This window comes from Nanorana parkeri, unplaced genomic scaffold (assembly GCF_000935625.1).
Source record: "Nanorana parkeri isolate BGI_ZX_2015 unplaced genomic scaffold, ASM93562v1 scaffold147, whole genome shotgun sequence".
Classification (NCBI taxonomy): domain Eukaryota; kingdom Metazoa; phylum Chordata; class Amphibia; order Anura; family Dicroglossidae; genus Nanorana; species Nanorana parkeri.
In genome coordinates this window covers 1,359,266-1,385,785 of record NW_017306415.1, presented here as the reverse complement: position 1 = coordinate 1,385,785, position 26,520 = coordinate 1,359,266, and the positions used below count along the sequence as shown (strand labels likewise).

At 42.5% G+C, this 26,520-nt stretch overlaps 1 protein-coding gene across 1 annotated transcript in view; it reads right to left on the bottom strand.

Moving 5' to 3' along the window:
* Window positions 1-17,483: 17,483 nt before the first annotated feature.
* PPP1R42 (protein phosphatase 1 regulatory subunit 42) overlaps window positions 17,484-26,520 on the bottom strand; it is a 24,795-nt gene continuing 15,758 nt past the window's right edge. The window contains exon 8 of the mRNA XM_018554208.1: window positions 17,484-17,615. Coding sequence (XP_018409710.1) covers window positions 17,531-17,615 — 85 coding nt within the window. The 3' untranslated portion in view covers window positions 17,484-17,530. The remainder of the gene's footprint in view (window positions 17,616-26,520) is intronic.

Sequence of the window (26,520 nt, the reverse complement as noted above, 5' to 3'; positions counted from 1 at the left end):
CACCGCCAAGCCCCCCTCCCACCCCAGAATGAAGAGGGGAGTTTGGTATGAGATTTAACTTAAGTGCATTATTCAGTTAAAAATGCACTTAAGTTAAATTTAGTGCCCCAAAACACAATATAATGTAAAAAAAAATGTTAGTATTTTTTTAACATTTATTTTATTTTTGAAACTGTTTTTTTAAACTTTACTTTAATTGCCATCACATAGGGGGGCTTACAAGCCCCCCATGTGATAGCATATTGCAGTGACAGGTACTCTTTAAGGTGATGCTGGGGGTCCAAAAGACTCCCAGTGTAACCTTTACACTAGAAATAAGCTATTGAAGTGCAGATCACAGGCTTCGGGAGCCGACTAATGACAGCTCAGGGTTTGATTGAATTATCCTGTCATGGGTCATCAAGGGGTTAACCTCCCACAGTAGGATTTGGAATCCAGTGTCTGGGTCTGAGCCCACCTCACAGCCAGACACATGATACAAACCGGACTTGTGGCTAGTAACTCGTGGCGGGCGCTGGGTGCCGCGGTTTTCAGTCCCTTGACTCTCCCTTCCTCTTTCTCCTCCGCTGCTGGTGCTGGGTGAGTCAGGGGAAGTAACATCAGAGAGAGAGCAGAGAGGGAGAAATCATCCTCCGGCAGCTGACGTGAAGCGCTTTCATCTGGGACTGCATCTTAACAGGTATTTACTACATTTATTTAAATATCAATTGAAAAGAAGGGGGTGGTATTGTACGTAAAACATGTCCCCCAAAAAATGCCATAGGTAACCTGCGACATTTCTTGTGGCGGCATCTTTTATCTGCAATAGTAGATATTGTCCAATACAGATGTCACCAGCACTAAGATTCCATGTTAGTGCAAAATCCATTTTATTGATAGTTGTTATTCAAACGACAAGCGCTTTCGGGGCGGCGTCAGGTCCCCTTCATCAGGCTCAGAAATTATATTGTATAAAAGTACCACAACCTTTATATAGACATACTAGAATATCATTTATGAGCCTGATGAAGGGGACTCTTGAATGACAACTATCAGCAAAATGGATTTGCACTAGGGATCAGTGGCGGAACTACCGCCATAGCGACCCATGCGGGCGCTATGGGGCATGCGAAAGAGGGGGCCCGGTGAGGAGCAGGGCTAAGGCCTTGTTCACACCAAATGCAGAGCAGATCCGGTCAGGTTTCTGCACACGCAGTGCAGTGGGTTGGGCTGCGTTTTTGCCGCGTTTTTGATGCGTTCCGGGCCGTTTTTTTTTTTTTAAGTTTAACATGGCCTTTCAGGCACTTGCATGCGTTTTTGATGCGTTTTTGCTTTTTGATGCGTTTTTGATGCGTTCCAGAGCAGATCCAGAGCAGGTAAAATAGGGCTTGCCGCAGTTTTTTTACCTGCTCTGGATCTGCACGCTGCGATGTGAACTGGAGCTCAAAATACCATAGGAATACATTGGACGCAGTTTTGATCCGGTCTGCACCTGCTCTGCTCTGGATCTGCTCCGCGCTTGGTGTGAGCGCTTGTTCACACCAAGTGCGGAGCAGATCCAGAGGCCCTCTCTTCTGGGGGTTGGTAGTTTGCGGGGGGCACATGCAAAACTTTGCTATGGGGCCCTGTGATTTGTAGTTACGACCCTGCTAGGGATGCACCGATACTAGTATCAGTATCGTTGCAGATTCCGAGTATTTGGGCGAGTACTCGTACTCGCCCAAATGCTCCAATGCAGGAACTTCCGGTCAGAGGGAGATCTCACTCTGACTGGCAGTGCCTAGGGAGCATGGAGGCGGTCTTCCTTTCCAATCAGGAAGCCAGATGGTGGGTTAGGACCTGCCTCCCGGGTTCCTGATTGGCTTGGAAGCCAGCTTCACTTGTTGGTAGGCAGCCTGCCTTCCTAACCAATCAGGAAGCCAGGTGGCACATCATGACTCGCGCCCTGGCTTCCTGATTGGTCAGGAAGCCACGCTGCCTAGAAACAAGTGAAGCCAGCTTCCTAGCCAATCAGGAAGGCAGGTCATGACATGCCGCCCATTTTCTTGATTGGCTAGGAAGCCAACTTCACTTTTTGCTAGGCAGTCTGGATTCCTGACCAATCAGGAAGCTAGACGGCACCTCATGACTTGCCGCCTGGCTTCCTAATTGTTCAGGCAGCCTCAAGTGAAGCCCATTTCTTTCCGCTAAAACACCAGCTTCACAGGCAATCAGGAAGCTGGGCGTGGGGTCATGATCCACCACCTGACTTCCTTATAATTGGGGGTACAAGGCACCGGTACTCGGTATCGGCGAGTACTGGAAAAGACATATAAACAAAAATATCGAAAACCTGGTATCGGTGCATCCCTAATTTGTAGGGATGTTCAGATACCGGTGCCAATACTTGGCATTTGCACAAGAACTACCAGGGTTGCAAAGGTGGCAGCGCGGACCTGTCTCTGGCTCTCCACCACTGTCCTGGAATCATTAGTCTGTATTGTTTCAGAAAACCTGTTCTGTGACCTGTGGCACACTGACATCTTATGGGGGCATGGTTTATGTACAGAATATATATCTGGGGACCTGTGGCACATGGGCAAGTTGTGATTAACTCCAATGTTATTTAATTACAAAATATGTACATAATGTACCGTATTTTGCGCTCCGGACCATAGGACGCAGGGATTCTGTGACAGAAGCTGCAGTTCAGTGACCGCTGAGACAGGTGGCACTGTGATTACAGCGCCACGGTCTCAGTAATCACACAGAGCAGGTGAGCTCCTATGCCGTGGTCACGGTCCCCTAGAGGTGTGGGGGGACCCCCAAAACCACTGCGGGGGCGGCCGGTCGGGCGATCGCCGCCGCTCAATTTAAGACAAGTGATCTAATTAAATCACTTGTATTAAACGAGCAACGGCTCCCACTGTACATTCAGCTCTGCTTGTCAGGAGCAGGGCTGAATGTACAAAACAACTACTCACCCGGCGCCCGAAACTGCATGTTCCGGGCGTTGGGCGATAGGTATTTGCTCTTTTTGCGTCTTATGGATCGAAAAATACAGTATACTTTATAAAAAAATTGCCGTGAGGCACTACAGTGTTTTGGCTTGAAGAAAAGGTGGCAACCCTATGCTGGGGGCCTAGGAACTTCAGATGCTGCTGAAAGGAAACCTGGAAGCTGGGCTGGAGGTGGAATCTGCTTATCGAGGAGTGTCGCAGAGGTGCTGGTGAGAGCTACCGTCTGGAACCCTGTGAGAGATCCCTCACCCTATTCCCAGGTGCTTTACTGAAGCGCAGCCAGTTGTTGCATTAGAAGTCTAGAGATAGTTCTCTCTCAAGGTCCTGGACTACCCTGGCTGTCCTCTGTCCTATTTCTATTACTGGTCGCTCTTTCAGGACCATTGTGCTACTGATTCTAGCCATTGCTATGGGAGAATATAGAGTCCTCTGAATTATTACTCGGGTATCCTACAATCCCCAACCCTCTCTCCTAGTTGATTCTGTGAAATAAATGCTGAAAAGACCCAATGACACGAGCCTGTTCTGTTCCGGAGTGTCGGTGTTGCTGGAGCTGAGAAAGGGGCCGGTGGCTGGCAGAGACAGGTAGGAGAACCCAAGTTCATATTCAGAGTCTCCTTCGGGGGTGAGCGCTACACTACTTTAAGGCCTTATTCACATAGACATGCACAGCAGTACAGCGTGCACGTCTGTACAAAAACTTTCACCGAGGAGGGATTAGTGCTGCACATAGCCAAGTACAGCCACCTGTACATTTCTACAGTGGAAACACGGCTGCATGCGGCTACACCAAACCTGCACAGACTGCAGTCCAAGGGCATGCAACCGCACCTGTACAGATGAGCAAGTTCAGTATGCAGACACGTCCTGTAATATAGAGATGTACAGGTGGCTGCACATGGCTACATGCAGCGCCAGTCACTCCTGGGCATAAGTTTCTCCATGGACATGCACCCGGTAAGGCTGTGCACATCGGTGTGAATGAGGCCTAAAGCCCAATTGAACCTTTATATTTTAATAGGGGGATGCACTCAGGCTGGCTTAAAAAGTAAAGAATGCATGATTTTTTTTTTGCGTGTTAGGTTGGACTTGATGGACTAATGTCTTTATTCAACCTCAAATACTATGTAACTATGTAACTATGTAAGTACATTACTAGTATAGGAAGCTGCCCTGTGCCGGCAGCATGTTGGAGAGCCATGCCACTGCTCTCATGAATAATGCAGTGGTCCAGATCTCCAATGGTCTGACAATTCCCCTGCACAGCCGACACTTCCTGAGCAGCACTGTTGATTGAAGCGCTATGTAGGGAGCATGTCAGATCACATAAGAGATTAGGATCACAGTGCTCTGTGTGAGAGCAGCGGTCGTACGATCGCGGAATTTCCTGCTATTCTCGTACGAGAATCGTGCAGTGTTTGGGCACCTTAAGAGATCTCCAGATCCCAGCTACAATTAGGAAAACCTGGAAGAACCTGAAAAGCCAGGTTCTTCCTTATAACATGCTTTACTTTCTGGACCCTCTCAGCCCCTTTGGCTGAGAGTCCCGGGTGCCAAAGTCGCCATACTACACCGTGGCATTGGCTTACACTTCCACTATATATATATATATATATATAAGGCTACTTGTAAATGGACAAGAGGAGAGGAGGGATGCACTACAAATCACACTAGTGTGAACGGGAGCTTACTTAGAGGTAACTTACTTAACTTATGCTGTTTACAAGATAATTTTTTTCCCCCGGAGCTCAGCTTTAACTTGGACAAAAAGAATTCCCATCATACAGCACCATCTAGGTCAGAACTGATGGACAGCCAGTGATGTTCAGACCCACTGCAGTCCATAGACCTCTCTCCAAAGTACCTTATGCCCACTGGCATCTAACTGGTTAATGATATTTATTTTACTGCCTAAATATCAAGTCCCCCATGAAAGGAGTGATTATACTGCCAGAGCAAGAGATTCTATTAGCCTCTGCACACGGCTGTTTTTATTGGAGTTGGGTGACAGTAGAGCTGCAGGCTAGTAACTGAGACCATGGCTCACAGGTTAAACTGCTTCCTCCGCCTGACTTTTCTCCCATTCATTCTTGTTCCAATGGTCACCATCACATAGTTGTACACTGCGTAATAAGGAACAAAAATAGTACAAAAATAGGAAATGACAAAAGGAAACATAAAGTAGATGTATATCCAATCAGTAAGATCTCATATAAGCTTTAACGTGTTAAAGTCATTTCCAAAGTCATTCTCAATATTTTTTAATCTGTAGCTCTTGTTTACATAGTTACATAGTATTTGAGGTTGAATAAAGACACAGGCCTATCAAGTTCAACATTTGAGAGTGTGTGTCTGTGTGTGTGTCTGTGTGTGTTCCAGTCATTAAGAGTACCTGTACCTCAGTATGTTATGATCTCTGAGGAAGGTATCTAAATGATTCTTGAACCATTCAATACTCTCTGCTGATACCAATGCTTGTGGAAGAGAGTTCCAGACTTTAACTTCTCTGGCAGAACAGAAGTCCCAACGCCCCTTGTGGTTAAATCTTTTTTCCTCCAGTTTTAGGTGCTGGCCTCTAGTCCTTGTTACAGAGTTTACTGTAAAAAGTCTATTACTGATATTAGTATCACCATTAGACATTTTGTACATCAAAATCATGTCCCCCGTTAATCGCCTTACTTCTAGAGTGAACAATTTTAAATTTAGCAACCTTGTCTCATAGCTTTGGTCCTCCATCCCCTTATCTAGTTTTTTTTTTTTTTGCATTTAGCAGTATCTCCAGCTCCAGGACATCCTTTCTGTTAATTGGTTACCAAAATTTAACCACATACTCAAGATGAGGCCAAACCAGCGATCTATAAAGTGGCAACATGATTGCCTTATCTCTACAGTACATTACACAGGAGCATTAAATAAGACACAATGATTCTGACATGAAGGCACTTCCTGTTACAGGGTGACAACACTTCCCTGTGTTACTGTGCTCTTGTGCTGTCACCTTATTATATGATTTCAATATGGAGACTACAAGCGGCTGCGCTGACCTACTTTGCATTATTTTACACTGTTGTCACTATGAGGAAATGCCATAGAGCAAGGGTAGGCAAACTCTGTCCCCCCAGCTCTGATGCAACTACAAGTCCCATGAGGCAGTGCAAAACTCTGACAGCCACAGGCAAGGCTCCCAGAGGCAATGCAATATGGGAGTTGTAGTTTCAGCACACCTGGAGTGACAGAGTTTGCCTACCCCTGCCAAAGAGCCATCACTGGAGCACATGGATGTAGACAAGAAGTGGCAGTGGCACTAAGATGCAACAAAAGATGAAAAATAGATGAAAACAAGTGTTTTAATAAAAAAATTAAATGGCAGCTATTTATGTTACACAGTGCTACTTCACAAAATAAATATCATTAAGTTATGAGCTTACGTGTACTTTAAATGTACTTGTATATAAATAAAATGTAGACATATATTAAACCACACTTATGTATGGTAATAATTATAAATTACAACAGTAGAAATGATGCAAATGTAATGTATATATATTTTCAAACACGGGAAACAACAGGCATGAGAATCCCACCTAAACTTGTCTTTCTTACTTAAAGTGTACATCCAGCGCCCAAAGTCCTCTCCTGGCCCCACAGGCGCATTACAGCTCCATATAAGTTATGTGTTCCTGACTGCTGAAGTTTCGCATTTAGGAACTTACGCCCATACCCCTGCAAGTGTAAACGCTGGTACTTATGTTTACACATGTATACCCTCGTACAACATAGAATTCTATGGACACAATTCGCAAGAGCTGGAGCTTGCGGGCACTGCAAAAACAGGCATATTTTTAGCACTATGCCCATATGACTGTGCTTGCCTTCATGATCCCTAAAGGTGTGTGTGCTCAGATCAGACCCAAGGCCTTCTTACAGGGTTATTCACAAAAGGGTGAAGAGTTAGGAGAAGGCAGGAGAATGGAACAATCTAGGACAACATAGCTGAACTGGAAATTGAGTTGAACAGGTGAATTTTTCCAAATCAGCTATGTTGCCCTAGATTGTTCACTTCCCTTGCCTTCTCCCAACTCTTCACCCTTTTGTGAATAACCCTATTAATGTTTGGATGAGGGTGTATGAAACATTGCATAAGGTCTGACACAAATTAATTATAAAAGGGCCACACGTTGCAATATGATTGTAGAGTTTTTGCCACCAATTGTGTGTGGGTCTACTTGGTTAACTATAACTTGAATTGATTGTATAGGTAGGCTCTCATACTAAATAGTGGTAAATGTGGAACTCCAGATATTCCCCCCTGTAATGTGTGGTTTTCCAGTATCCACAGCGCCTCATTGGTAACATGGATACTGGAAAGTAAGCTGTGTGTGCTGGAGTGAAGATCTAATTGGTGACATTTTAGAGATTTATGTCTGCTAAAAGCTAGATTGCATGCTGGGGAGTGAGGTGTATATGGGAAGGTATATGTGCCCTGGGGGGGCTCAAATCTCACTTATAGCATAGATATTGGAGAGTGAGCTGTGTGATGGAGTGCAGAGTTGTGTTGGAAATGAAAATCTTACTGGTGACATGGATACTGAGGAGTGAGCTGAGTGTGCTGGAGTGCAGATTGTACTGGTGACATGGATACTGAAGAGGGAGCTGAATGAGCAGGTTTTACTGATGACATGGATACTGAAGAGTGTGTTATGGTGCCCATACACCTTACAATTATCTGCAGATTGTTGTCTGCGATCGCATTTTGGTCTTTGAAGCAGGCTAGAAACCTTTCGTCTAGTTTTTTAAACAAAAATCTCAAGATGAAAACTGCACAATATCAATATTTTGATATTGCCAATTATCAGCCTGTGTATGGCTATGCATGCAGGAATCTGGGTTTGTCAGACACACAAAACCACTAGGCACAGCATGCAGTGATGAATGTAGTCAGCTCAAATCTACACAATCAGCAAGAACAATGGGGAACAATTGCAACAAATCTGCAAATCCATTGCTGGTCTCCTAGAACACTTTATACCAATACGGTAAAAATGTGGCAAAAACATTTGTGTTGTGCAATGATCTATGGCTAGACTTACACTCAAGTGTATGTAAAGTTATCACTGGAAGAATGTTATTGCCACATTAAAAAACAATATAATATTAAGTCCAGTCATAAAACTATGGAGTACAATCAATCCCATAAACTCCTATTTATTGTTCCTCCTTCACAATTTCCAGATGATCTAAATATTTGTAGGACAGATGTAAATGAGTAATAAGACATTATTCTTAGATGAAAAAAATGTGTTCTCTGCAGAGTGCTCACAGCAGGAACAGTCTGCAGTCTACATACATGCTGTCTTTACCCCGCAAAACATGGACTGAGATAAAGAACGTTCTACAACAAAAGTATTTCTGATAACGATAGGTGAAGCAGTGTATTCTCACCGATTGCTCATACAAAGCCGTGCTATCTTAGAGAGGGGTCTACCCTGGTACCCAAGTCCAGCATCCTTTTTGACTAAGGTTCCACAAAGTAAATATAAAGAACAATTCCCTTGCTAGACATCAATACAACCATTTCATCATGAACTAATACCGCTTGCTTAAAAACATTTGCACTCAGGTCAAATCATAGCAATTGTTCCTAACCTGAATATTAGATAATACTATCCATGCGCATAGTGAGATCTGCACACACCATACCCCCCAACTCTCCCAGATTCCATGTGACTGTGCCAGAATAAAAACACAATCCCACAGATCCAGTCTGTGCCTGGAGCCAGATGAAAAGTAATCTCGTTACAGTGCTCAGTTCCTGCCCCGTGCAAAATCTGTGGGTGGAGTGATTTTTCCACGGACACTAAACTTCTGACCCATGGATAGGAAAGCGATGTTTCCAGGTATGTTGAATTGCAGAGGCAGGGATGAGAGATCAAAATGTCCAGAGACTCTGGGCTAGGGATAGATAAATCATAGTATTTACATGGACATTGCTGTGCCTTGATATCAGCCTCTTATGATCCACCATGCAGTAGAATTCAGACTGGGAGAGGGAGGGGGCCGCACTAGGAGCCAAGCAGATTTGCTGCATGCACATGTACTGACATGGAATAAAGACACAAGAGGATAGACCAGACAGATGAGCTTATCATTCTGCTGCTGCTCCTTCACTGTTTAATCACAGGTTGGGAATGGGGGGAGTGACCAAGCTAAATTGCATAATGCTAGTAGAGAAAAATTAGGTCACCAACCTTGCTGTAATGCGTGGCAAGGCTGTGTAATTCTCAGTACTGGATAGACAGAAGTACAAATCTTTTTGCGGGTAAAACAATTCATATATTCATAATTGAACTGCACATTCAGCTGTTAGCCGAATCTTTAGCTTTAAAGTGCTTCTGAATTGCAGCTGTTAAGATCCCTTCAGATATTAGAGAATATTTTTAATCTATTAAGGGTCAGTTTCAGAAAAGTCCGTATGTCTGTCGGACATTCTCATTGTACATGACTTCTGCATAGGTGAAGAATTAATTGGCTGGGATGGCTTTTCCCGCCTAAACCCTATTTATTTATCCCTGTAGCATGCTATGTTTCCTCAGTTCTCCATAGGCACAAACATACAAGATTGCCCAATGTCACCTTGCACGTATGCACAATAATTATTAGCAAGCGCACTCCCGAGTGTGGGGCCACCCATTGTCTTGTGTCAAAAGGCACCTTTTTATATCTCTCCCCTGTTTTATCCCGTCTGTCTTTTCATTTTATTATCATTTTCTTTTTATTGTTATTATTATTATTATTGGCTCCCCTAATTTACTTTGTTTTGTATTTTGGCCTTTTCTTCGACACAATAAAAAGAAAACACAAAACTCACCCTGACCACCGTTCTCTCCTTAGAAAGAATTCATTGGTATGGAATGCTATCTGCATTTGTTGGAGATCCAAATTGGCAAGATAAGATTTTCCACAGAGTCTCAACATTAAGAGATATTGTGCTGATGTATTGAGAGCTGGGAATTAAACAAGTCGTTGGATTACAGCCTGTATCAATAAACTGGTCAACTTCATCAACATTATTACTCACTTTCCACATGTCACTTCACATAGGAGACGAAGAGGGGAGCACATTCTTTGGAGAAGCACTTGGTCTTAACACAAACTCTTCATACTTGGGATGACATAGCTGTTTAGGTTTCCTTAATACAACCTATTAAGAGATTTGTCTCACTTTCTGAAGCTGGGACGGCAGCTCTTTTTTAAATGTGCTGATCTCCCAAACCAGACTCACAGGATATTTTGTAGTCTGTGACCATCCTTCTTTAGGATCACTGTGGGTCAGTGGGAGGTTTGCTGTGTCTGTGAATATCTTTATCTCTGACAGTTATGGCATGCTAAGCGGGAGGAGTGGTCACACACAGCTCCTATATCTTTAATTGGTCCACATACGTTATGACTGTTAGAAGTATGGAGACCCCATGAATACAAAGGGGTCTCATTTACTAAAGTTGAGCACATGTTTCTAGTTAGGTTGGGCAGCGTTCTCTCTCCGTCTTTGGAAAAACAATACTTCCTTGTACATCTCTACTCTTAAAGTGACATTAAAGTCGCAATTCTATTCCTCCGCCCACCATGCTACTTTAAGGACTTTCCTTGATCTGATCATCTTCTTCCTTCCACTTGTATTTAGCAATCCCTTCAGAGCTGGTGCCGGCCTCTGATCCAGCGCTGACTGCTGTGTCTTCTGTTTCCCACGGTGTCTGTCACGCTCACAACTGCATGTATTGACTTACACTGTGTCTCTCCTCTTCTCCCCGCCAAAGATCTCTACTGCGCATGCGCCAGCCCCATCATCCTGCACGGGCACTCAAGAAACTCTAGATCTTCAGATGGGAGCGAGTGGCGGTGACAGAGGTAGGTAATTACCTTTTTTGGTAACTTTTTAAAAAATTGTTTATGTTTTTGCATTTATCTACTAGCTTGGCTAAAAGTAGGTACCTCGGCTTATATTCGGGACGGCTTATACTCGAGTATATACGGTATATGCAAAAGAACCAGAGCGTTTAATTCTATTTTATGCATGTGTCTGCACATTCACACTGAGGGTTTCTTGGCTGGCCCAGCAACCTTCCATTAAAATATATTGTGTCTGGCTGTCCAATAGTGCAATAAAGGATTAGGATGTTTTTGAAGACATGCTTTACACTGTTGGGAAGACCACACAGCTATGATCAGGGGGAGCTTTGTTTTAGTTATTGTATGTATCATATATTACAAAGTTGCTTGGAATTGGGATGGGTGGGGATCAGCTGTGCATAGTGCAATAAAATGCACATTACTTGACCCATTGATTTAAAGCATATCTGAAAAAAGCTTACCAATCCTAATATGTGATGGCTGCATTCGTTTTGGACAGTCTTTTTTTCCCTTTATTTTTAACTGGTAACTCAACTTCCTGTCCCTGAGTGGCAACGCTCATTCTTCCACTGTATCTATGAATGTGAGCCATGGATGTCACTCAGACAGGACTTCAAACATGCATTCTTCTATTCAACTCCATTACATGGGGGGGTTGTAAATTAGGCGTTTACAGATAGACAATAACATCATTTGTGCTTTCAGTTCAGCTTATAGAAGTGACAAGCTCATTGCATTTCTAGCAAGATCAACAGGCATTTTCTGTACTTGTTAAAAAATATTTGCAGCCTGAAAAATGAAAAACAGCCACCATATCTAAGTACTGGTAAGCTGCAATATAGTACATTTTACTTCTAGAGTTTAGCTAGCCTTTAAGTGGTGCAAGAAATTTTTGACCGGTGTACAGGACACCAGAAGATGGTACCTGGAAGAGGTGTATATTTCCCTTTGTTCGGCTTGTGGTCCCTTTAAGGGACAGAAATGGGTTAACACCTGCTGCAAGAAGTGGGCTCAAAGGAATAGGAAGCTAGAGACAGCAGGAGAGAGAGAAGCACTGATTAATGTGTGCAGATAAGGCTGTGGAGCAGAATAAAGTACTGGTGCTGTGAGACAGCTGAACTTTACTGGGAGCCTGTGGTCTGAGAGAAACTCTAAGATTAAAGGTGCCCATACACTGTACGATTCTCGTACGAGAATCGCTGGAAATCCCACAATCGTACGATAATCGTGCAGTGTATGGAAGGGGTGCGACCGTTTCTACTGTACGGTCGCACATCTTCCGTCGAACAAGCAGGCTAGAAAACCCGCTGGGAATCGTACGATTCTCGGCGAGTTAGTGGCCTGCTTGTTCGACTACTGCCGAAAGGGCCGGGGTGCGCACGCGCACACTGCCCGTTTGCAATTATCGGAAGCCCGCCCCTCATTGCAAGCCCGCCCCTCAGGGGGGCGGGCTTGCGATGATCATACGTTTGCGAGCTCGCCCAGATACATTTTTTTCCTTTACTCATATGTCCATGGAAAGGTAATGGGCATGTTCAAAATGTTTGCAGTTCATGTCTTTAACTCTAACTCAACCTGTGTCTCAATCTTTTTTTTTTTTTGCTTAGCTGCATTGCGTTCAGTTTCCGTTCCGTTTTCTGACCGTTTCCTGACCGGACAAAATGTGACATGCAGTATTTTTCTGTCGTAACCTGAACGGACTGCGCACGTGAGAACTGTAGCCCATAAAAAACATAGGGATACATTGCGATGCATTTTTAGTGCAGGAGCGTACGGATCAGGTCAGCACATAGAAAACGGACGTCGTGTGAAAAGGCCCTAAGAGTGTGATAACCTTGTGGTCTGAAGCCATCCAAGCCGGTGAGGGTATTGTTATTATTTTCTGTGCTGAAGAAAGCAACAGGTAAAGTTTATCATTTCTATGCTGAAGAAAGCAATCTTAAGTTGTTTTGCTGTACTGAAGAAAGAAAGGACTGTTTATGTTGCTGCTGTGGAAAATAAATGCAGTTTGTCTGTGTCCTGCGGTCCAGCTAATTCCCCAAACATCACACCGGGCATGCATGTAAGCACATCTGCACTTATTCGGCACCATTCTCATATGACTTTTACAGATTTATCAAAGCAATCACTCCGTCACACTACACCTTTCTCCTGCTTCCTCAACACACCTATAGAAACCCACTGTTATCACCAACTAGTGTTACTCTACTGAGAGATAATCAGTGTGTTAATCTTTGTGAATTGAAAGGTTGAGTGTTCTGCGCTATGAAACAGACCCCAAGGGGGAGATTTCACAGAGAGTAAGGGTTAACCGCAAGCTGCTGAAACTAAGGCCAGATAAGCCTCACAAAATGGTTTTAGAATAGTGAGCGCTATGGGTCTCCTGGAGTGAAGTGAGAATCCAACAATGACTTATTAAATAAGTGGTATAAAAATATATATAAATATCTCTAAGTGAACATCTTATAAGACACTTATTTAATAAGTCATTGTTGGATTCTCACTTCACTCCAGGAGACCCATAGCGCTCACTATTCTAAAACCAATCTTTGTGAATTGACTTTTACATTGATTTTATCACATTGGCTGCCAAAATAACATTGACAGGGTTGTAGTAGCAAATATAATGGTAAAAAGTCACTACTTACAGAGCACCTTTGTGAACTGAGCCTTAGAGATGTGAGTTATGTAACAAGAAAATAACAAGAGAAAACCAGCTTTGTAAAAGAAAGTGGAACTTTAGCATAAAAATAAAACATTTGTGAGCAGGAAGTTGTTGTTTTTTATTGCAGAATAAACAATGTCTCTTTTGCAATAAAGGGTTCTCACCTTGCGCTTCGAAACATGTTGACTGTACAATTCCGGCATCTGCTGGGTGCCAGTATGAATTAACTCCTGTGTGCATGTGCAGGAGTTACATCATCCTGGCCCGGTCAATCAAGATGGTATAAGATTCTGAACCAGGAAGAAGACCGTGTGAACATGACGGTATCAGTGAGGGAGTTTGCTGATGTCGCATCGCTGGAACAGAGGTGAGTATTTGTGGACTTTAGTTCTGACTCTGATGTGAAAGGGCACTTCTGATATGAAAGGGAGGACTCTGATATGTTTTTTTGCGTGGGATGTCTCTGTACCAGACCCCTATCTAGGATAATGATTTGTTATTGATTTTGAGGGAACCACACTTCGTTTCTTAAATTTTTACATTTAGTTTTTTTTACATTTTAGGCTGGGGTTCCTTCAGATTTTGCATACTTTTAAAGTTAGTGCAACTAAAAAAGGTGAAGGAACCCTGATGTAGACAAACACTGTAATACTGTAGTGCAGGGCTCAAAATTTCCACTCGCCCCCTCGCAATGTGCGTGGGGGCGAGTGGAAATGAAGCCATTGAGTCAGTCATGGACCGAGGATGACTTGTCCCTATGCTGCTGCTCACGGCCGTGCACCTTCCCATATTAAAGATGGCCGCATGACGGCAGCCATCTTTACTAAGGTCCGTTCTCATTTCCTTCTGGCAGCGTAACTTCCAGTCTGCACGCGGTGGATTATGGGAACTGTAGTTTCGCTTTTAGAGAGCCGTGACAGCAGTGGGTGAGTGTGTCACGTAGAGGGTATTCATTCGGTTAGTTTTTATTGCTGCCGTGTGTCCCGTGGTCGGTCAGTGTGTTCCATCATTCCATCTGACCCGTAACTTTAATCCGATCCTATAAAGTCACGGGTCCTATTGAAGGATAGAACACCGTAACTTCACGGACGTCACAATACAGGGGAAGCCCTGGGGTGGACTGGCAGACAGGTCCCCTTCTTGCAGCCTGAGCTGCAATAACTATGCATGGGACCTGGCTTAATCTCAAGTGCCAGGCCCCTGCCAGCAGGTAATTGAGGTGGACATAGAGATGGATCTGGGTGCCGTGTGTGTGTTGCATATGTGTAATGTCCTGTGCGTTGCGCTGTGGCTGTATGTGTAATGTCCTATGCATTGCGCTGTGGCTGTATGTGTAATGTCCTATGCATTGCGCTGTGGCTGTATGTGTAATGTCCTATGCGTTGCGCTGCGGCTGTATGTGTAATGTCCTATGCGTTGCGCTGTGGCTGTATGTGTAATGTCCTATGCGTTGCGCTGTGGCTGTATGTGTAATGTCCTATGTGTTGCGCTGTGGCTGTATGTGTAATGTCCTATGCGTTGCGCTGTGGCTGTATGTGTAATGTGGCTGTATGTGTCATGTCCTATGCGTTGTGCCCTGTGTGTGTTTGTGTTATGCAGGGCAACTTGTGGCAAGTAACTTTTAAGGCCTGGCTAATAGCTCAGGACCTGAAATTTTGAGCCCTGCTGTAGTGTATAAAAAACATAAAACAGTGTTAGACAGTTGAGAAGGTATATTTTCTACTGATGTCTATTGTCATGGACGAAACTGGCAACTCCTTATACAGTTTACAAAATTTCAGGACAAACAGTAACAGAAGTAATGAAAATACCATAACATAATTTGCAGAGTGAATCATTAGCTAACACTGAAATAATTAGAAATAAGCAAAAACAGATCATTTTAGCACAAATGTTTAATAAATAAAATATTCAACTTGCAGTAGAGTACATTGCACATCTCTGTTCAGCAAACAGAAGTTTTCAGGAATATACCCCGTCATGAAAATCCTGAAAGCAAAATAAATATGTGGCAAGTACTAAAGTTAAGGTAAGCGTTTTTCTTATTCTTTATACTCTCTTTCACACTCTAATTTAGAAAAATTAGCTTTTCACATAAAGGCGTTCTGGACTCGTAGCACTTGTGCATTATATCATATAATACATTATATCATGTTATGTCAAAAGGTCGTATGAAGAGGCCCAATTTCACCTGCAGGGTGTGCTGTATATAACATCTGAAATCACAGCTCCTGTTACTTATTTAAAGGAGAAGTGTAGTGATAGTAAAATATACTCTCTGCAGCTTAGCGCTAGTGTGGGACACTGCAACTCACACTGGCTCTATACTGAAAGATGAACAATCATGCTCATGATTTCCCCTCTCTGTTCCTCCAGTGCTAGCCCAGCATGAGCCCGCTATCTGCTGACTTTGCGTCACAGGAATACATTGAATGTGCTCCTTTAGCCCAAAAAAGAAGTAAAGCCAAAAAAAAAAGGTTTGCCTTTACTTCTCTTTTAACCTCCTTGGCAGTAATCCCGAGTGTGGCTCGGGGTTAATTTTCATTACCAAAAGCGGTGACCCCGTGCCACACTCGGGATTACACTGTAGCGTCTTACCTTGTCCACGATCCTCGCTGTGTCCTCCGGCCAATGCCGTCATCCAGGTTCCGTCCCTTGTGAGCGTCCGCGTCGCAGGGGGCGGAAATGGCAGGAGATTTGAAAGTTAAAAAAAGGGAAACAAAATAGAAACAAAAAAGGAAAAAAAAAAGAAATAATCAGACCGCCAGGGAGGTTAAAGCTGAACTCAAAGCAGATATAAAAGACACAAATAATGCAACACTATTCAATTCATGTATTCATCCTTTAAGGTATTTTAAATGCAAGCAATGCAAGTACCTAAATGTAAGCCTCTTGCAGTCTACTGTACAGACTGGGTAAGGAACAAGCAGCACAAAAGGCCAATCAGTCAGATTGTAGTGAAAGGAGCATGCTGACAGAAGGATTGAGCAGAATGACAGATCATCTCAGTAGTCTGACGCTTTACCTTTTATTGTCCATTCACAGGCTAGGGTGTGGAGGAGCCCTATAAGTGTTACTAAACTGCAGCAGAGAAGGTCTCCTGTCCTTTTAGACATGGTTGTGGTTTGTGGCAAAGCTGTGTAAATCTCACAACTGTATAGGCAGAAATACAAATGATTTGTTAGGCAAACCAGCTCCAATATATATATTTCATCTGTGCATTTAGCTCTTGGCCTGGAGTTCAGCTTTAACTGGCAGTACATATTTAACAATATAATTCACTAAAGATGTGATTTGTTATCATCAGGTTCAATGCTACTATATCTTTTTGAATTCCGCTTAAAGGAAACATGTATATGGGGACTGTCATTGCTGATCTCCTTATGGAAATGCTATTTTCCTGTCTGACTGTCTACAATACAAACACATCCCCAAGAATAGGAATGAAGCAACTGAAGTCTGCAGAAAGTAAGAGCTATTGGTTTACATGTTGATCATGCAGTCACTCAAAGCTGAAGTCAGAGGTTCAGCATAGGTCAGGTAACTAGAATTTTCCAAAAAGGTTAGCTAGGGCAGCCTACAGATCCTTCTCGCTACATATTATATAATTTTGCGAGCTTTAAATGCACAAATGTGTGCTTGGGCAAGGATATAAAGGCTAATTTTACGGTGTCGTCTCCACACTTGTAGTCTATTGACACTTCCTCTGGACGAGAGGAAGAGTCTGCAAGAGCCAGAGCATTGCACCTCTGATTCACTGATTGAGTTTGCAATGCTTTACAGGCTGCTATGCAAAAATATCATAAATGCACACTTTTTATAAAGATGTGTACATTTATTTTTATTTTATTTTTTTCAAAAGGTGGAGTTTCCTTTTAAAGGTCTTTTTGTAAAGGTTTGCTTAGAGCTGCAGTGTGAAATAGCTGGCTGTGTATTGGAGGAGACGGGTAATTTTGTAGAAGGTGGATGGTCCATGTACTCAGAGCACTACTTGACTGTGTACGTGTGGTTCAGGAACGTCTTGTCCAGGCAGTGAGCTTGCAGGATCCTTTACAGCTAATTGTCTGTAATGACAAAACAAACCACAACATTACAAAAGGTAATTACACAGCTCAGGTCGAAACAATAAACAGACAAAACCCCAATGCTAATGACAAATTGGTATTACACAGATAGCCACAAATTCATCTTTCTCACAATACATGTCAAGATACTTGGGATTCTGGAAGGCAGAGTTATTTATTGAATAGAAGATTATAGACAGGTCTTGGCAAGCAATGACTCATAGTTCTTATGTGTCACTAAAAGAATGAGCTGATTGCTTATACCAGGAATCATTTTTAATCTCTACTTTTATGCATTTGCTAGAGTTGCACCTAATACAGTATACGGAACACCCAGTGCACAGCTTCTAGGCAAATGTTATGCATGGACAGATGTCGTTTCTTCAAACTTGCTCATTTTGTCACTTCTGGACAGCAATAAGGTCGTCTCTAGGGTTGCCACCTGTCCAGGATTCACCCGAGCAGTCCAGGTTTTGAATGCTGTGTCCGGGTTTCATGGCAGCAGAAACCCGGACACAAGATGTCAGGCAGACAGGGGCAACCAAAATTAAGATAGGGGCTACTGGCCCCCCACTGAAAATAGTCTCAACTGTGATATTTACACATGAATGGGTTGATGCTATTTACAAATGCATAAGCCACGACTTATTCTCCCAAAAAAAGTCAGCGCGTTACTAGAGTGTGTTCGGGTTTTGCTTGAAGAAAAGGTGGCAACCCTAGTCGTCTCTGCGATTAGAATGGGCACAAAGGAAAACTTTTGTCCACTATTCTTAGTGGAAATGTCTGTTGTTACATTACACATTTTCTGATATTAATATACTGTTTCCAGTTTAAGGTTTGGGGGGTGATATGCAGCACAAGGGACACAAGTTACCTCTAATGAAGTGTGTCCTGTATCCTGCTGGCTGCTGCTTAGTGTAGACCACTTACTTTTACAAACGCCGGATTATGAAGGACTAAAGCGGGGGCCCAATCTACTTGTCCCTCATGACAGTCTACTTGTCCAGATACAAAAAAAATATTTTAACCAAAACCATATTTAACCGTGCTAAGAAGTGCTCGTAATTTGTGAGCGAAATTCTAAATCCATAGCACAGGGCTGCGCTGGACAGCATTATGGGGTACAGAGAGTACACCCGTACTAGCGTAGGGGAAGGACTGTTTGTGGAAAAATAAGTATACCAGTGGGGGGAGAGGGGGCCAGATTTAAGTGGGTAATTCCATTTTCTTACTTGGGAAAGTGAAATTACCCTTTAATGCACATTGTGCGTGTTAGAGAGAGCTGCTTTCCGGCTACCACAATATGTCACACAGTGGAATGGGGGCAGCACTAAGCGCACACACACACAAAATGTCCATTTGCATGCAATATAGCAGGGGCGACGGGGTTGGTTTTAATTTTTTTTAAATGTATTTATTGTTTACTTTATTTTTTACTTTTTTTTAATCACATTTTTATTTATTTATTTTACTTTTAATTTTATTATTTTTATCACTTTTTAGGGGCGACGGGGTTGGTTTTAATTTGTTTTAAATTTATTTATTGATTATTTTATTATTTCTTTTAATCACATTTTAATTTATTTTACTTTTAATTTTATTATTTTTATCACTTTTTAAAAAAAAATTAATTTATTGTATAATTTATTTTACTTAACTTTATTGCTATCACACAGGGGCTAACAATACAGCCGCCCAGATCACCTATACAAAACAGCTCCCCTCCTCTACATTTAGCTCTCCTGCTTCCCCACAGCAGGGCTAAAAGTAAAAAAAAAAAAAAAAACCTGCCCACCACCCAAAACTGCATGTCCCAGGCGTCGGGCAGTGGAAATTCCTGTGCGGGTTAAGATCAGCAGCTGCGACTGTGAACCATTGGCCCTGCTTGCCCTCCCCTTCCCCCTTTCTTGCCCATTAACAGAACTTGTAGTATTCTTTCCCACAATGCAACGCATGAGTCTAGAAACACTTCATGGAGCTGACCACCACCCAGGGAGAAGCCTAGCATCCCACAGCTCCCCATCTTGGTCATGTCGCCTCATTCTGGCTGCAGTGTTTGTGTTGCTGCTCTTGGCCTACTGCCCCTGGGGTGCCCTACAAGCTTTTATGCTCATGTCACTGTGAGCCCTGCACTGGAGGGGGTGCTTTGCTGCTCCCCCTGGACTTTACCTAAGCCAGTACCCCAAAAAGGGAAGCACTGCTGGGGCCACTCATGGATTACTCAGCCCTGCTTCTTATCTGATTGCACAGGAAAGGTTTCACCCACAATTATGCAGTGACAGTATTCCTTTAGCTAGTCCACTTTAGTGTCTGCAGTGGACTTTAATTATTGCCACAACCAAGTAGCAACCAAGTTTACCCCCCTAATATGCCATTAGGGGGGGTAAACTTCACAAAGGGCTTTTGCTGCCACATAAGGCTTCTTATAGATTTGGAACGTAAAAGTGGTCTGCTAATTATTTGATAGACACAGGGCTTGTGTAGTCTAAAGCAGTTTGTATGAGAGAATACCAAGTGTCTTTGTGTTATTCTTCTATGACCCTGTAGTGTTGAATTAACTTCTTTCAGAAGAATCACCAATGGGGTTAGTGAAGGGGGTGGGGGTGGGGGGTTAGGGGAGCCAGATCAGTTGGGCTGTATGGAGCCACGTGATTTCTAATGGTGGTGACCAAGGATGCACAACTTCAACAAACAATCTTTATACAGTAACCCATCAGACTAGTTAAAACTAATACTATAGTTTAGGTGTGAGGGGTGTCGAACTGTATGTGTAGGACACTTGCAGCTATAAAACAAAAGTAGTACATATATGTGGGGCATTAAATTGAGGTAGTAAGATGAAGATATTTTTCCTGTAGTTCTGCTTTAAATTAAAATCAGCATACCAAATATTCAAGCATAGTAAGACAATGCTGCTGACTATCAAACCTGGATTTAAAATCTGGTCAATCTTGTATTCTGACACATCATCTGACATACAGTAAATGATCTAATGTGGCAATTACTACACATCTGAATATGTAAAATTAGAAACAAATGTAGCGTGCTTCATGAAAATTTGTAGGTTTCACAACCTGCAAAGGAGACGGCCCTCTGAGTGCTCAGGGCATTTTCGCCCCAGAATCCCTCTCCATTGCTGAATGGTCATGACACTGTGCAAAGCAAAAACATTCATTTAGGTAAAAGAACTGGCAGTATGAACCTCTTTTTAATGTTGTCTGCTTATTGTTTTGAGACGCGTTTTAGAAGAAAAGTTAAAGCTTTGTATGGAAAAGATTAGAATTTAACGGGAGATGCTAGAGCAGGGGTCTCAAAGTACCGGCCCACGAGCCGGTACTATGTGGCCCGCAGTCAGCTGACAAGTCCGGCACACGGACGGCGTGCCCGACTTTCAGGAGCAGCTACACGGTCCGCAGAGCTGCTCCTGTCAGCTCCGGCCGGAGCTGTCAGTTCTGAGCTCCAGCCGAATGATGGATCATTAGGAAGGTCTGCACTAGACCTTACCTCCCCTATATTTCAGGTGTGATTAGGGATTCCTGTGTCACAAACTTGCGTTTTCCTGCAGCAGGAATCTCTAATCTGGTGTTTGCATGCAGCAACTGTCACCCATTCAAGTTGATGATCAGCCGCTGCATGTACACGTCTGCATACCGCATGTAATCGTATGTGATATGATTACATGCAGTTACAAAAACAATCACTATCCCTGGATAAACAATTGTGTAACTACTGATAGTGACAGATTCCTAACTGCATGTCATCCTTTCACATATGATTACATGCGGTGTGTGCAGGCGTTTACAAGCAGCAGCTGTTACCCGATCATTAATTTGAACCGGTGACAGTTGCCGCTTGTAACATGTGCAGACATTAAAACTGGTACCGTATATAGTAACGGCCCCCCATGGGACTAAAAAATTTGTCCAGTGGCCCCCGACTAAATTGAGTTTGAGACCCCTGTGCTAGAGGATATGAAGTTCCTGCATTTACCTGCAGCTGCTCTTATTTGCTTTCTGAGCTGAACATGGGCAGGACAGTTCACAGAACAATACATTACAAAACATTCCCCAGCACACTCTCCAGAAGTCAGCACAAAAACTTAAGCTGGTCATACATTGTGCAAATTTCTGAAATTTGTACCCTTTTTTTTGACATCCTTCAATGAGAAAAAGAAGCTGGATGGAAAATCTTCAGGCAAACAGCGGCAACAGCCAATCAGCTGCCATCACTGTTTGAGTATCCTGACAGTGGCACTGTCAGAATGCAAAGGAAATGAGGGTGAAATTTGTCCATCCATGCTGTCTAGTGTGGATGGAGGAACCTGTTATAAATTTTCCCGTAAGTTTTACCTAGCTAAAGTAAAGCTGTCCATACACTGCTTGAATTTCAGCCAAGTCCTGCTGACATTAGAGCAGTGTGTGGACCTCCTGGGGGCCCCCCTGTTTGACAACATTCCCCTTTTGAATCGACTTCTGTTAATGGAGCTGGTTCGAAAACTCTCAGCTTAATGGTAACTGCAGCCAATCAGCTGCAGTCACTATTTGGGCATTCAGACAGCTATTTCGATGGGTATACCCACACACACTACTGTCATAATACAACAGCCCAGTGGGCTATTGTGGGCCCAGTGTATGGCCAGCTTATGGTGCATCCACACTAAACAGAATCAAGTGTATGGCCAGCTTAGGGTGCACATGGGTGGGGCAGCTCACAGAACAACAATGAAGAGTGAACCTTTCTCTAAATTAAAACCTAAAGACATTTTTGGGGCACTGATGTTTAAACTTCAGCACAGACATTTTTGCAGTGCAGGAAAATGTCCATATGCTATCTGTCCTTATACTGATGATCTCCTAATTAAAGCATTTTGTTTCAGAATAGGTCCTTGTATTTGGAGCTACTAGTGTAAAAAACACGGCCACTCTGTATGTCAAAAATCAACCAGCCAATGCAGCCGGAAAGTAATTGATTACCAAGAATGAATTGTGACTGCTCCGATCATGTGAAATATAGCATAGAACACATTAGTTATGCATAGACATCTTACAGCTCCATTACCCATATGTTGTCTGTAATAGAAAACTCCAGCAGCAAAACATTTTGGTTTTCAGACTGAGAATCTTAATAAGTAAATATAGCAACTAGGCGGCAACATTTTAAAGCCGACTTTATGGTAAATTATGCCATGTCAGATTTCTGAAGAATTACCTGTAGCAAGGATCAAAAAACTCACTGGTTTGATTACCACTATTTATATAAAAATGAGGCCACGTTTGCCAAAACACTGCATTATTGTTTCTTATAAAACGCATTTACAGAGTGTATTTATACAAAGCTTTTTCAATGAATATCAATGAGACATGGGCATCAGAAAAATGTCTGGGGATTAATCTGAATGTAGTTGGTATGTATGTATGCGTTCAAGCTGAATGTGTGCTCTGCAGAGGTTTGGTTAGAAATATAACCTCTTGTGGTCATACAGGGTCACAGTCACCAGTCAGTGACAAACTGTTCAACGTATTGTTAAACAAGATGGATACGTGCTAATAATGCAGAATGACTGGACGATGTAAGCAGCACTCAGATCTCTGATAGGGGAGGAACAGAGGTGTGAGCCCATCACATGTGATGAGAATGAACATGACAGGCAGAGAACAGATTAGGCACAAGGTGGGTACATACGGTGGTACAGGTATTCCTCACTTAATGACCGAGTTCCGTTCCTACGACCAGGTCATTAAACGAATTGGTTGTTAAGTGAGGAACTCTATACAGTACTGTACTGCATTAATACAGAACTGTATAGCGTTGCAGATGTACAGTACCGAACAGTGTACTGTACATCGGGCAATGAAAATACTTACCGGGACCCGCAGTGAAGATCGGAGGACGTCACTTCCGCCGGCGACAGGTCGCGCTAGGCCGCTCGGAGGACGGTCGTAAGTGCGAGTGGTCGCAAAACAGGTAAGTCGTTAAGCAAGGATTATCTGTATTTACCAGTCTCTGAAAGGAAATGCAGATTTTGTATTCCCCTAATGGATTTGCCTGTCTATGGTCAGTATTACTATAACACTCTATTATCTGGGATCAACATCAGCAGAATATCTGTAAAAATACAGCAAGTCCAGTTGCTTTGACTTATTTTTTACAGATATGCCATGACCTAGATGAATGAGAACCTTCACAGACATCAACAGAATAGTTGCTATACACATGCAGGCCTCTGACCAAGAATGTGTAGATGTGCAGCTAACGATCTACCATTCTCCAAGCTGCCTGATGCCATTACACACTAAGGGCCTGTTCACATGATTATCAGGTCCGGATCAGTTGCGGATCTGCAGACGCGGGGCTATGTGTTTTACCGCGTTTCGGCAGCGTTTTTGATGCGTTCCAGCAAAAAAAAAATATATATATTTTTTTTTTGCTGGAGTGGGGCTGTCAGTATGTTAGCTGCAGTGCAGTGCGTTTTTGATGCGTTTTGCATTTCCGGACCGTACAAAATGTGACATGCAGTATTTTTCTGTTGTAACCTGAACGGACTGTTTTAGCCCATAAAACACATAGGGATACATTGGGATGCATTTTTAGTGCAGCAGCGTACGGATCAGGTCAGCACAGAAAACGGACGTCATGTGAACAGGCCCTAAAACCCATAGAGAGGAATTTATCAAAACTGGCGCAGTTGCCCAGGGCAACCAATCAGCTTCTGTCTTCAGTTTGTTCAGTTAAGATTTGAAATTGAAAGAGAGAAGCTGATTGGTTGCCGTGCACAGCTGCTCCAGTTTTGATAAATTCCCCTCATAGTGTATACTTACTGAAAATACGCTGTAGTTTCTTTTTTTTTTAAACTAATTAACGCTAATTTAGAGACCTGAAAAACAATGAATCGTGTATTGTAAGTATGGAGTCGTGTGCGGCTTTAAGGTTCTACCACCAAAAGGTATAGAAGGATCTACAAGTCTCATATTTTCTTGAACTGTTTGCACAATATATGTACATTTTTAAAAGCATGATTGATTATACATGAAAATAAGGCATGTGCCCACATACAGGGTTGCACTAAGGCTATAAGACGAGACATCATGTTTTTGTTCACTATAAGTACCATCAGAAAGTATAAATGACATATCTGTCATCAAAGCTGCGTGTTGAACACAAAGTATATGGCTCATTAATTCCATCTGCAAGACTGGCCCCTGTAAGAATACAAAGCTACAATTTAATACTGGCACTCTGAAAAGGTCCTTTCTACTGCCACATACAACTCGTGCTTGGTTTTATTCTTTAGCATTGCCTGTCGTTTACACAATATTGCTTTCATTTATCATCACACTAAATAAACACATTGTGAAGCTGTGGAAGGGTTTTTCTGATGTCATCGCCAAGTTACCTGCTACCAATACTTCTACTAAAGCAAAGCGGAAGGGGCTGAATATACACTCCATTGACTTCTGCCGCATGCCAACAGGAATGCCTCCAAGTTCTTGTCATGGGATGATATATTCACAGGGGCAAAAAGAAAACTAATTATGCTGAAATTCACTTCCACTTCTCACTCAAAGCCTTAAAAGAAAATATAATATTTGCATATATTCTTCCAGGTTTTGGAAAAAGTCGAATGCAGACATTGAGTTTGAGCAGTGGAGCATAAAGCAGCATAAGGGATCGCAACTTTTTCAGGCCCATCGGAAAATGACTAAGAAAACACTTGTAGATAACAGGGAAGAATGCTGATCTAGAAAATGGCACTAGAGGCCCCTAGTGAACACTCAAATCGATGAAATTAACCCTTCATGTGCCAGGTTATGTCTGAAGAAGTACAAAGACGGATTTGAAATAGCTTTCATGTCCAAAAAAGCACAACTCAAACCTTTCTTAAAGTGTAGTTCCACTTCTGCAGTCACAATTAAGAAACCTCCCCTATATGTTTGTTATGTGTTCCTATTCACACTGCGTATCTAAATTTATATCTAAAGAGCATTTTTTTTTCAATATCTCTATTCAGCAGACATTGCATGCTTCCCTCTCAATTTCAGTAATAACTGTTCTAATAGAAAGACTTAGGACAGACTGAGCTTCCCCTCATTAACATACAATGTCTTCAAGCCTTTAACCCTTTGTAAGGACAGACAGTCCTGCTCATCTAATTTACAGGCGATACTGAAATCTGCCAGCACAGTACAGATAGCATTCATTATTTGAAACAAACTGTAACAAACTCCTAAGCAGGATTTTTTAGTCCTGGAGTTAGCACAAAAATCATCTAAAAAAATCTTAAAAGTTATGTTATGTGATGCACAAGTGGACATAGTAGTGAAGAATTAAAAGCACCGTCAGTTTATTATACCCTGTAAATCCTGTCCTGGAGACCCCACATGAAGTAAGAGGAAAACTCAGCAGAGTAAAATGTCCCTTTTGACACCAGAACAGGTGTCCCCTCGCCTCTTCTTCAGTTTAATCACCAGGATAAGCTGATTCTACCCAGCAGGGGCACATACAGCAATTAAAACTTTACAAGGTTGCTAACTCTTCTTATTTATATCCAAAACTAAAATAAAAAAAGTTTAGACTTTAGATGCTTTTAAGTCTGGTTAATGTGATGTCTGCAAATTCTCAAAGATCAGTTTAGCTGATTCTACATCAGTAGTGAGAAACAGAAAGACTCCAGGGACCCGGACACCAGTCCACAACCAATTGCTTGTGCTCCATACATGGGGAGATCATTGAACAAAAGCACAGGATATGGATCTGACAACCCTCCCTGTGTATGATGGTTGTATGACTTAGGTTACCAAAGAAGATGAAACACTGATAAACACTTCTTAACACAGAGAGAGAGACACACACACATATATATATATATATAGTATATATTCCAACATTTAAAGTAGAATTAACTCTT